Here is a 12,931-nt window from a genome sequence, read left to right as displayed (position 1 = left end):
ATCAATACCTAAGTTTTTAGATTTTATTCTAAAATCTTAATTTCATTCCCATCAGTCAAATACAAGGTTTGAGAATAAATCCAATTCCCTATTCCTATACTCATGTACCAAACACCACCTAAATGTTAACAATGGACCAAGAGCAAGTTACGGAATTCTTAAAAAAATACATGACTATTGTGATGTTGGATTACAAAAGTTGATTTTTAAAAATCTATACTACAATCGTACTGCTTTTAGGATTTATATAGTATTATTTTTAAAATACAATATTGACACAGGGAATATTGAAAGTTGTTACAAATACAAACGAGAATCAATCAGATATTGAATTGGGTTAAAGTCGAGAAGGGTCAATGGGATCACCTCTTTTCTATTGAGCGGACCCGCTAGAGCTGATTAGCAGTCTCCCAAGGCTGACTTGCCAGAACCCACCGACCAGTCTTCTAAAATTGACCCGCCAGGGTCGACCAGCTAATCTTCCAAGGCCGACTTGCTAGATCCGACCGACCAGTCTTCCAAGGTTAACTCACTAGGACTGACCCGCCAGAGCCGACCAATCAGTCTTCTCGGCTGAGTTGACTCGCCAGGGACAACTGACCAATCTTCCAAGGCCGACCTGCCAGAGCTAACCAATCTTCCAAGGCCGATTCGTCAATCATTCTGGCTGACTAGCAGCACATGTGCCCTATATGGATTGTCAGAACATATGAGTTGTCAGAACATGTAGGTTGTTAGAACACATAAGTTGTCAGAACACGTGAATTGTCCAAACACATGGAATGGTATATGTGGCATAGCATAACTCTCACTTGATCTCCGTACAAGATATGAGCAATATAACCCTCTGACATCTGAGACGTGATATATTCTTTATTATAGACATGATATCTAATTAATACGGGAATTACAAAGTGTTATAAAAAGGTCCCTCCTCGCAGAAGCAGGTATGTTTTTCTCTATGTAGAAACTCAACACTCCTCCGCTGCTCATTTATCATTTCCTCCACTCTTGCACTGACTTGAACGTTAGAGTGACTGCATCAGAGACCCCTTGGCCCGCTTATTGACGTTCTTCTTCCTCCCTTCTTCATGTCCTTACAGGCATTCCTAGCTCGAAGTCCTCTTCTTGTCAACCTCCAGGCCAGCTCACTGGTATTTCAAACGTCACTGATTTTAGATAGGATCAAATACTACTGTAATGTTGATTTTTAAAAATTAATACTACATTGATGCAGTTCTTTTGGATACAGCACTATAGTTGTTAGCGATAGAGGTAAAATGCAAACAAGTGTGTCCTTTAGAATTAGTTGTGCCTTTTTAAAATTTCACAACTTTAGATGTGTCCTTGGTCAATTGCCGAATATTTTATTTTATTTTTAAGATTGTTATTTGGAAGTTGATTGAGTTGGTTATTATTGTTTAGGAGAGACCCGGCTGTTCTTGTGAATTCATGGTTGACTCTTATAAAGTCGACTCTTTGATTGGTCTATATTTATTTGGTTGCACTCTTTTAAGTACATCAATTTAAATCGTATTCAAAGAGCAAGTTCACCTAACCTCGTTGGGTGAATTAGTCGGCTTGTTAGTGGATTGAGGTTGAAAGCTTCAAACTCAATCGTTATATTTTGAGAGATGAAAACTTAATGTAGATGACCAATCATGATATTGAAGTTTATCAAGGAAAACATCGACACACGAATAATTAGTGAAATTATATTATTCAATCTAAGCTAAAAACATGTTCAGAGGCTCTAACAACACACTAATCATCTAAAATGTCAAAATAAATCTTGAACTTAAAGCATCTTCAACAAGTTGAATCCTCAATGACTAGTTGGTAGCTATCTCCCAACAAAGTGCCAAACACCATCTAGCATTGCTGTGTGGCAACAAAGTAGTCATCCTCTATGAAGAATAGTTGACTTGTTCTATCGCCAGAGGACTAGCAAGAAGCCATGAGTCAACTGTGAAGATCTTCCTTTTGGTGCCTCCTTTTAGTTTTCGACGAGCTATTCCTTCCCTCAACCAGGCAAAATGGCTCCTCTTCTTTACTAATTGTGTTCTTGGAAATGGTTAGAAGGCCTTCGCAAGCTTTAGGAGGTGCTCCACCATAAGCCTTGCAGATGTAGTGCTCAAAATTTTCATAGTCCTGCAATGAGAATAAGTATACAGTTGACGATATATCTATATATATATATATATAAAATACGTGATTGATAGAGGAAATCAAGTACTAAATGTAATCATGCAGTTGAACTTTGTATTCTATTATCTACTTAATCTGCTGCTCAAATGGTCCTGCCTTGGGACTTAAAGTTGTTTCTGTCTTTCTGAATTCCACTGAAAGGATAAAAATTGCATTTTTAAGGAAAATATTTGCATGCTTACAGGGTTTATAAGATTTTAAGCCATAATTATTTGTTCCATAAATTTTGCATAGTATGCAGAGGTCACACGCAAGATGAAGTTAAATTGGTAATATCATTCTAACTGTCATTTCACTGAAATATAGATAAGTCTTATATTGTTGTATGGCATTTTTCATGGTGCTGGATATTCAAACTAATCACACCAACAATTTGATGCAGGAAAACTCTTTTTATTGCCAACTAATAGATAGTCCATTGTTTCAGAATTTAGCAGACAAACCTCATAAAGTGGCTTTCCATTAACTACTACCCAAGGCACATAAAGGTGAGGGGGCTGAAGTGCCTCTGTCTTTGTTTTATATTGTAGTTCAAGCTGCAGAAAAGTTTCATCTATCAAAACTTGTTTCATACAAAAGCAAACATAGTTTTAAATAATCAGTACATAAAGAGAAAAGTATCAGTTGATTATATCCAGAGCTTCAGAGGTGTATGGTTTGGAAAACCATGTATATATAATGCTGAGATATCAGGGTAATTGTGACTATTTACTCAAGAGAGTACATGTTCAGAATTTAAGTGAATATTGCAAGCAAATTTGCTCATGAATGTATAACTAAAGCAAATCTTTTGATTTTTTATTTAGTGGATGAAATATATACCTCCTATGAAACTCTACATCAGTCTTGAATGTATCGATAATTCTTGTAAGCATTTTTTGCATAAAGGCAAACCATTAACGTAACAATTGTACCAGATGAACTATCTTGTTACACTAGCACAGGAGTAGAATGCGCAACTATGGAATAATTTAACACATTATTTTCAGGTTACTAAAATCTAGCAAGGAACCAAACTGTGCTTTCTAACTATCTATTTACCTATATGAGATTGTCTTCCCTCTAGGATTTTGTGTGTTTTCCTATTTTTTTAGTGGTTGTGGGGCTGATGTAATCACTATCCATGAAGAAGCCAACTTAAGAAATTAGTTCTCTCTCTTCATTCTTTCATTCTTTACACTCTTTTATTAATATATTGATTGCTCTGAGGTCGAAGAGATTGTCACTTGTGTGCACTATCAACTAATTTTAGAGCTTTACTGATTGAGGTCAAAGTTATCACTGGCTTTATTGTGCCATTATCAAAACTTCATTATTGCTGTGTCTAAACTCTGCTTGAGAATTTCTCTAGAACAGAAATGGCATCTCTTTCACCTTATTACTGAATATAATCCATCTCTTGGTTTCTACAATCGTACATCAATTCCATATTATATTGAAGCATATACTCGGAGATTCTCTTCGACTAATAACATCTTCAATAATGAGTCAACTGACACTAAGGTATGATATTAATCATCGGTAGAAAGATTAAGTTGCATTAGGTACATTCTCTTTACTGCAGGACTTCCAGTTTCAGATGGCATAGATAAAGAATGTTGCATGACATGCTTGAATAAACTCCATGATGTCTTTTTAGCTGAAACTATGAAAAATCCATAAATGTGTTTGGACAAGCTTTGAAATGAGATCCAATTACAAGAGACATATTTCAAAATGGTTGGATGATAGGAATTGCAAGATTGTCGGTAAGCATTCTGTGCTTTGTTCAACAAAGATAAGAAATGATCATAAACAATTATAATGAGAAGCATGGTGAAACCAACCTTGATCCCACATCCACTATTGTAGCAATCAATGACAGATTTTGAGTCGAAACCCGTCTTCTGGAAACAAGCTTCCCAGTTCATATATCGACCATCTTTTACTGAGCGCTCTACGCAGTAAATGAAACTGAAATGTTCTAGCTGAACAATATTTTTTGATGTCATTAGGAACATGAAACTGAACCATAAATCTGCGTGATGGCATTCAGGACAATCTCAAGGTAAATTAAAGAGAGAACTCAGATAAAATTAGTTGTAAATAAGAAATAGTAGAGACACAGGACCTTATAGACATCCTTTTCCTTTGGCAGCATCCAAGTTTCCTAGACGATAATAGTTGCTACCAAGAAATACATTTTCATCATAGTATTATAGAGCAATGAGGTAAAATTCAATTTCTCCTATGGAAGGATCCGTATATTTTTCTTCGCCGAATTTTAGGTACAAATTAGATGCGCGAGTTGATTGAAAATGTATGGGTTTCCTAGACAATTCATTTGTTGCCTTCATTATCTTCAAACCCCAAAAACACAAAAGAAAGGATTTTTATCACTTGTGATAGATTGAAGCTATATATTGAAGAATAAGGGAAAAAAACTAAGAGTAGAATGTTAGAAATTGGTCTTCCTTACCACACTGGGTGAGATTCTTATAGCACATGCTTCAACAGTGTTCAGTAGGCACTCATATTGGCCATGCTGCAAGAAGGGTTAGCAAACAAATAAGGGTAATAATAATCAATTTTAAAAGACAATAAATTAAAAAATATTAGACATTTCCTTTTAAGCCAAAATGTAACAGTAAACTTTATGCTTGGAGAAAAGGACTTGGCATTTCACTAGGCCCTTCAAGAACAGAGTATTGTAATTTTCATACAGCATGAACAACATTATGTTTAGATTTAGGCGTAATACTAGCGCAGTGACGGAGAAATAAGAGCTTTAGGAGCATTGAACATCGATCCTCCAACAAGAAGATAATTGTGAGTACAAGAGTGAGAGCGTGGACCTGGCAGGAGATGGAGCCGTTGGAATCGAGCCTGGCATTGCCATAGGGTAGGAGCTCGAGGTCGACGGCGGAGATTAAGCCGCTCTCGAACAACTTTGGGAGGCGATTGACGATGAAGTTGGAGCAGAAGGGGCACATCGCCTCGTAGTACACCGACAATGGGACCTTCCTAGATGCGACAGCTCCGAGGAGCGAGGCGAAGAGGAGGACGGAGAGGCGTAAAAAAGCCATCTTGGAATGCGTCCGTTCCTGCGTCTAGCGGTAGCTTCTTTTGCTTTCTATATGTGAAAGACACAAGGCATCTTGTCTCTTTGCTTCTGTCTTTTCGTCTCTTTTTTTTTCTCCTTCTTTGGTTGCCTTTGTTCTATTATGGTAACAAAAGATGAATATATTTGTCCTCAGTGTTTCCATTAATTCGTTACAGAATTAACACAAATAGTAATTAACACGTAAGGGAGATATTAATCTCGACTTTGCCGAGATTCGAATTCACATCTCATGATGATACCACACCTTTATTCTATTCTGTACATTTGATTGATGGATTTAAAAATTGATGAATGAAATCATAATAAAAAAGTATTCGGATTATAAATTTATAAATAATATTAAGAATTGATTTTTTGATTTATAGAAATCAATTAACTTTATATAACTAAGTGGATTTTATTCTCATTCTCATTATAATTCTATTTTACTATTAAATTTATACCTATAATTATTTTTATCATTTAATTAAACTGATCGGATCGATAAACTGGATTGAAATTTTAAGATTTAAAGAAAGATAGGTCTAGATGAATTGATCAGTCCAATCAGTCTACGATGAACTTAGATTGATCCAGGAAAAAAAATTTCTTTAAAACTTAAAATTAAAACAAAAAAAATTGATTAGTGAGTTTGACCACTTTAATCTATAATTCAAAGATTTATTTTTTCATTTTATCATAAGCTAAAAGTGCTTTTAGAATGCATTATATTAAATTTAAGCTACTGATCTAATATAAATCCAGACGTCTAATATAAATTGAAAACAGAAAGTGAACATTACTTTATACAGTAGCAATATTATATAAAATTTATAAATTTGTAAAGAAATGATATTATTTCAGTAGTTGTAAAAGAACTTTTTTTTTATCTTTCTATTTCTCTTCAAGCTCCAACTCTCATAAAGATTTCTTTTCCGTCTATTTTATTATTCCCTCGTTGAAGAGTTGTTAAAGTAGCACTCGAATAAAAGTTGTTATAAAAGTTGTTACAGGATAGAGGAAAAAAAAAAGAAATATGCTTGTAACGAAATTTAAAAATTTTAAATTATTTTATATATTTTTTATTTTTTTTATGGACTCATAGGTTAGATCGTCTAACTAACCATCCGTCTTGAATTAGATTAGATTGATGATTTTTTAATCCGTCAAGATTACGGGTTGGCCCGTCCAGTCTCGTCAAATGGTCAGTCGCCATAAGTGGGCTCGTATCGCCATAGGTTGACCAATCTAACATCTCTAAATGCAATCGAACCTATTCTTCGTTGTTTAAGTTCGTCGGATTCGGCTATGTTATATAGTCTTCTTCCATTACTAGCGCTTGAAGCTTGTTGGCCATCATTTCCGGTATTGAGGTAGAGCATCTATTGGGCATTGATCTCGAGCGTCTATTGGGTCGCTTCGTATGTGCTCTTATTCTATGGAGGTCATTTGTATAGATACAAAGGAGGAATCTTGTCTTGGAATCTTCTTCAATTTCAATTTTTGAGGATGTAGATGATGTCTCATCTTCCTTCTCCTCCTCGGATGTTGAGGGTGACTCAACTTCCGTTTGCTTCACCTCCTCTTCTTGAGCTACTAAGCCCAACTCCTTGGGCTCCACATCCGATTGGTCTTTCTTCTCCTCTTGGACCACTTCATCACTTTCTTCGGATTTTTCTTCTTCTCCTTGTGTAGGCAAAAATTCCTCCCATGGTAATTTCTTCACTTTGCTCCATAATTCATGGGCGTTCTCATATTTACCTACACCACTTATTGCATTAGGAGGCAATAAATCAATTAAAATTGTTATTACCTTTGAGTTTGCCTCCGATCGTGAGGTTTGCTCCTCCGTCCAATGTCGTGTTCGGAGCTTCTTTCCTTTCTTGTCATTTGGGACTTTGAATGACTCCTTTACCACCATCATGGTGTCCCAATCCATGTTGAAGAAGATCTCCATCTTCATCATCCAATAGGTGATGTCCCCAAGACTTCCTCCTTCAAACTTTGGAGGTTCAATCAAGCCGGTCATCTTTTGCCTCCTTGGCGGTTAGTCCAATAGAGAGCGTCATCGCTCTGATACCACTTGTTGGGGATCAGTCGGCCGGCTTGAAGGGGGGTTGGATAGACGACATCCCCAAATACTCGCTTCTTTCTACAACGTTAGTGCGCAAGCGGAAATACAAACAAAGCAAGTAGAAAGCTAAATACTAAAGGAAAGAATGCAAACCAAGCTACACGATCATTTACGTGGTTCGGGGATAAGGCTCCTACTCCATGGTGTTGGAGTGTATACTGAAAGCCTAAGCTTTTGTAAACATTTATTTGGAATAAAGAATCACATTTGGTCAAATTATCTACATTTGTTTGTAGTTGTTCAATTAATTTATATTGTAGATAACATAGTATGTGGTGTCACATGCAGAAGATGATGTTATCAGTACCTTATAAATTATAAACAGTAGCTCACGACCAAAATGGAAAAGAACAAACCGTTAGAAGGTCGTAGTGTAATTAGGTATTAGTTTATCTTGACTATATAATTACACTAGTACACTAAAAGTGTATTGAGTAGGACCATTTGAGGTCGTTTCTTTTATACTGACTTTATAAAGGAACAAAGACCTCGGTTATTATGGAAGTGTGTGCTCTTAATCCTAATATAATAATAAGCACATATATTTGATATTTATTTCTTTAATTTATCAATGGGTGAGATTTAATTCGATGAATCAATAAACCCGATAAGTTGGGAAATGATATTACTTATAGTGTGTGTTGTTGATTATAGAAGGAAACTGTGTCCTAGAGATACTAGGTTGATAATGTCCCCAAGAGGAGCTCATAAGGATTGTCATGTTAAACTCTGCAGGTGGACTTAGTCCGACATGACAATAAGGTTGAGTGGTACTACTCTTGGACTAAGATATTAATTAAATGAGTTGTCAGTAACTCAATTAGTGGACATTCGATATCTTAAACACAGGGAGACTAACACACTCATAATAAGAAGGAGCCCAAAAATGTAATTTGGGATTGATGCGGTAGTTCAATAATAGTTCTCTAGTGGAATGAATTATTATTGATAAAATTAAGTTGTGTGTTCAGGGCGAACACGGGATGCTTAATTTTATCGAGAGACCAAAACCAATTTCTCCTCTCGGTCCCTATCGTAGCATCTTATTTATAGAGTACTATACCCACCTATACCCACCTTCTATACCCACCTAAAGGGGGCCGACCAAGCTAGCTTGGAATCAAGCTAGGGTCGGCCTAAGCATGGTTTAGGGTGGCCGGCCCTAGCTTGAACCCAAGCTAGAGGGGGCCGGCCATAATTAAATAAAAAAGAATTTTAATTTTAATTTTTATTATGTGGAAGATATAATTTTTTAAAGAGAATTAAAATTAAAATATCTCTCTTAAAAGGATCTACAAAAGATTAAAGAAAGAGATTAGATCTCTTTCCTTATTTGTAGATTGGAAAGATATTTTATTTTCTCTTTAAAAATTATTCACATGTTGAAAAATTAAAACTATAGATATATCTTTTTATCAACCATGAAGGGATATTTGAAGAGAAATTTTTATTTTTAAAATTTTTGGAAACAAATTAGGAAGTTTTAATTTGTTGATTGAAACTTGTCTAATTTGCCTCTCTGTGATGTGGCCGGCCATTAAGAGTTTAATTGGAAAAATTTATTTTATTTTTCTCAATTAAATCATGTCAAGGAAATTAAGGAAATTTTATTGTAATTAAATTTCCTAATTTACCAAGGTTAAGGAATATAAAAGAAGGGGTGGGGGTGCCTTCATGGGGTACAACCTCTATTATTTTTCCTCCCTCTCTTATTCCTTGGTGTGGCCGACCAACATCCTCTCCCTTTCTTCCTCTTTGTGGTGGCCAAAACATCCTTCTTGCTTTGAGCTCTTGTGGTGGCCGGATACTACTTGGAGAAGAAGAAGAAGAAGCAGAGAAAGCTTGCATCCCTTGGAGCTTGATTGGTGTTTTTCTTCTTCCTTGGTGAAGCTCTCTTGTGTTGGCCGAACCTAGCTAGGAGGAAAAGAAGGTTCATTGGTGGTTTCTCATCTCGGAAGATCGTTGCCCACACAACGTCCGAGGTTAGAAGAGGAATACGGTAGAAGATCTAGAGGTCTTTCTAAAAGGTATAACTAGTAATTTTTCCTTTCCGCATCATACTAGTTATTTTTGGAAATAATACCAAATACAAGAGGTTTACGATTCTAGTATTTCGAATATGTTTTTCGATGTTGTGTTCTTTTATTTTATTTTTCCTTGTGATTTGATTGTTCCTTTCGGTTAACCTAAAGTTATTTTGGGAAATTAAATATTAGCTTTCCATAAAAGGTTTTGTCTAGTCGGTGGTGGTTGCTCCCATATCCAAGAAGGTCATGTGCCTCGCCACGTCAGTACTGGGAACCAATTATGGAAATTAATATTTAATGAAATTAATAACTTAAGGTGATTTGGATCGAACGTATTAAGTTCCGCAGGAGATCCAAGTCTAAACCTAAAAGAACAAATAGATTAAGTTTTGGATCAAACGTGTTAAGTTCCGCAGGTGATCCAAAATTTAATTTAAAAGAACACATGGTAGCTAGGAAAAAGTTCAGACCTTTGTACAAAATTTTTGTACAGTGGAACCTCTAGGTTTTCCGAGTAGCAACCAACACATGGCTGCCCGTAAGGTGGACGATCCCTATCCGTCGGTGGATTACTCCCCGGAAGACCTCCGGCTAGCTCACGTAGCTCCTTGTGGGTGGAGAAACCTCACCACAACTCTCACCAAGGACTCTTTACAAGCTAGGGCACAAGTAGACTACTAATAGAGATTAACCACCTCTATTTCGTCAACCTCAACCAAGCTTCCAAGGCTTGGTTATATAGGCCATGGGTTGGAAAACCCCGCCTACCAGTCGACTGCTAAAACATGCAGTCGACTGCCCTCTGTGGAAATTCGACCGTTACATCCCAACGGCTCGATTCCACACTAACCGAGCGAACAGAGACATTCTGCTCGTTGCCAGTCGATTGCCCCAGTCGACTGCACCAGTCGACTGCTAAAACATGCAGTCGACTGCTACAGTACTACTACAGTAGCGCTACAGTGACGCTACAGTAAACCCTAAAACTAGGATTTTACTCCGAGTACAATCTCTCATGCACTCATACCCTCACCCTTATGACTCATTTGACGCTTTGAACTCTTGCCTTCAAGCCTACTTCCTTTGGCTCTCGTCCCTCGGATGCATTCAAGCCCGCGGCTCGTCCCAATGTCATCCTTCGCGTATGCCTCGAAGTCGCTTCCCTCGGCCCTTATCCTCGTTGCCTTGTCCACAGTCCCTCGGATGCTCCATCCTTCACCGGACCCGAAGCCATCAACCTGAGTCATATGTGTATCCTACAAACCTGCACAACTCAAATACACATATCAAATACAAGGGTGAACCTAACTTAAACCCTTTGCCCAAACACCAAAACACATGGTCCCGCGGACCATTGGGATTGCTCCAACAATTATGACTAGTTAAAGAGGGCTCAAGTTTAACTTGAAAAATGGTATTGGTGAAGTTTTGGATGATAGTACGTTAGGGAAGCTTAGTATATGCATGTCTAGGAAGATATGACTTCGACCTGGTGCATTTGGCTAAGTAGAACTGACCGAAGCTACCCTTTATGAATCCTAACTAGTTAGACCAAGGTTTTGTACTAAGTCCAGTGGATAGGACTATTTAGAAAATCTCGAAGGCATGGTTACTTTAATGATGTCCGAGTGACTCACCATAGCCCAGAAGTTTATCCAGAGAACGCCTATTTGTTGAACCCAAAGCTAAAACCTGAATCTAACACAAGTTAAAAACAAACTCCAAAATTGAATCTAATTTATCTCACAAAATTATAGGATTCCCTGATTGACAATTTAGATCGGGTGAGATGATTAAGGATTTTAAAATTAAATTAAAATTAAAATTAAATTAAAAATTAAAATTAAAATTAAAATTAAAATTAAAATTAAAATTAAATTAAAAATTAAAAATTAAAAATTAAAATTAAAATTAAAATTAGAATTAAACTAAATTAAAATTAAAGTAAATTAAATTAAACTAAAATTTAAATTAAATTAAATTAAATTAAATTAAACTAAAATTAAAGTTAAATTAAACTTACATTTTTTAACCTAAAAATTTATTTGGATTTATATATATATATATATATATAAACTTTAAAAATTAACTGATGCTTAAGAATTAACTGAAAATAACCTTAAGTGACTAAAATTACACTAATCTTAATTCCCACTTATTGTAGGGAACTAAGTGGATCTTTGACAGTGGTTGCTCCAAACATATGACTGGAGATCACACCAAGTTCACTCAGCTTACTTACAAAAGCCTAGGAACAGTTGCCTTTGGAAACAATGACAAACTAAAGGTAATTGACATAGGTAATATTGAACTACAACTTGACTTTATCATTACAAATGTCTTACTCGTTGAAAATTTCAAGTATAATCTGCTAAGTATCAGTCAATTATGTGACACTAGATATAAGGTTAGGTTCTTGTCTACAGAATGCCTAATCAAACACCTAGATAACCCTAACATAAGCCTGAAAGGGTTTAGAAAAGACAGCATCTATGCAATCAACTTAACCACTTCTTCAATTAAGTATTATTTAACACAAAAAGAAGAAACCTGGTTATGGCATAGAAGAAGGTCACACACGAATTTCAGAAATATAAGCAGACTAAATGGATTAATTAAAGGACTACCAAAATTACCTAACTTAGATTCAACCATATGTAATGCTTGTCAACAAGGTAAGCAAACAAAATCCACCTACAAACCAACTAATGAATCACAAACCAACTCAATTTTAGAACTATTACACTTAGACCTATTTGACTCCCATGGAGTTAAATCAATAAATGGAAGCTTATACTGTCTAGTAATAATAGATGACTACTCTAGGTTCACCTGGGTAAAATTCTTAAAAAACAAGGATGAAACTTTTAAAAAATTTTCAAACTTTTGCAAACAAGTTGAAAATGAAAAGGACCTTAAAATTAAAAGAATTAGAAGTGATAATGGAGGAGAGTTTAAAAATCATAACTTTAACAAATTTTGTCTTGAAAATGGCTACCATCATGAATTTTCGTACCCTAAAACCCCCCAACAAAATGGAATTGTAGAAAGAAAAAAATAGAACCTTACTTGAAGCCTCTAGAACGATGTTAAATGAATACAACTTACCTAAATATTTTTGAGCAGAAGCTGTTAGTACAACTTGCTATGTACAAAACAGAACAACACTAAATAAAACCCATAACCAAACCTTTTTCGAAATTTATTATAATAAGCAACCCAATATAAAATATTTTAAAGTATTTGGGTGCCCAGCTTTCATCTTAAACACAAGAGAACACTTAGGAAAATTCACTTCTAAAGTTGAAAATGGAATTTTCGTAGGTTACTCCCCAAATAGTAGCCTAGTAGGGGCTATAGAGTTTACAATAAGGTTACCCTAAGAATTGAAGAAACTACTAATGTGAAATTTGAAGAATCTAAACAAAGCCTAGAACAAACACAACTTCACCCAGTTGAACTTGATCAAGAAAATAATAA

General features: G+C 35.7%; 1 protein-coding gene across 1 annotated transcript; it reads right to left on the bottom strand.

The window, feature by feature from the left end:
• Nucleotides 1-1,704: 1,704 nt before the first annotated feature.
• LOC122040677 (gamma-interferon-responsive lysosomal thiol protein-like) lies at nt 1,705-5,324 on the bottom strand. Its single transcript, XM_042600097.1, has 5 exons — nt 5,043-5,324; nt 4,667-4,732; nt 4,035-4,175; nt 2,652-2,744; nt 1,705-2,151 (listed from the first exon to the last, which is right to left on the bottom strand). The coding sequence occupies exons 1-5, from the start codon at nt 5,271-5,273 to the stop codon at nt 1,963-1,965; spliced, it is 720 nt and encodes a 239-aa protein (XP_042456031.1). The 5' UTR covers nt 5,274-5,324; the 3' UTR covers nt 1,705-1,962.
• Between the last annotated feature and the right edge of the window lie 7,607 nt (nt 5,325-12,931).

This window comes from Zingiber officinale, chromosome 2A, assembly GCF_018446385.1.
Source record: "Zingiber officinale cultivar Zhangliang chromosome 2A, Zo_v1.1, whole genome shotgun sequence".
In the NCBI taxonomy this organism is placed as follows: domain Eukaryota; kingdom Viridiplantae; phylum Streptophyta; class Magnoliopsida; order Zingiberales; family Zingiberaceae; genus Zingiber; species Zingiber officinale.
The sequence above is the reverse complement of the archived record's forward strand: the minus strand, read 5'-3'. Positions and strand labels throughout refer to the sequence as shown.

Coding starts and splice junctions, on each gene's coding strand:
- LOC122040677 (XM_042600097.1), bottom strand. CDS start 5,273: ATGGCTTTTTTACGCCTCTCCGTCCTCCTCTTCGCCTCGCTCCTCGGA. Junction 4,733..5,042: donor ACGGCTCCATCTCCTGCCAG/GTCCACGCTCTC, acceptor CCCTTCTTGCAG/CATGGCCAATATGAGTGCCT. Junction 2,745..4,034: donor ATAGTGGATGTGGGATCAAG/GTTGGTTTCACC, acceptor ACTTTTCTGCAG/CTTGAACTACAATATAAAAC.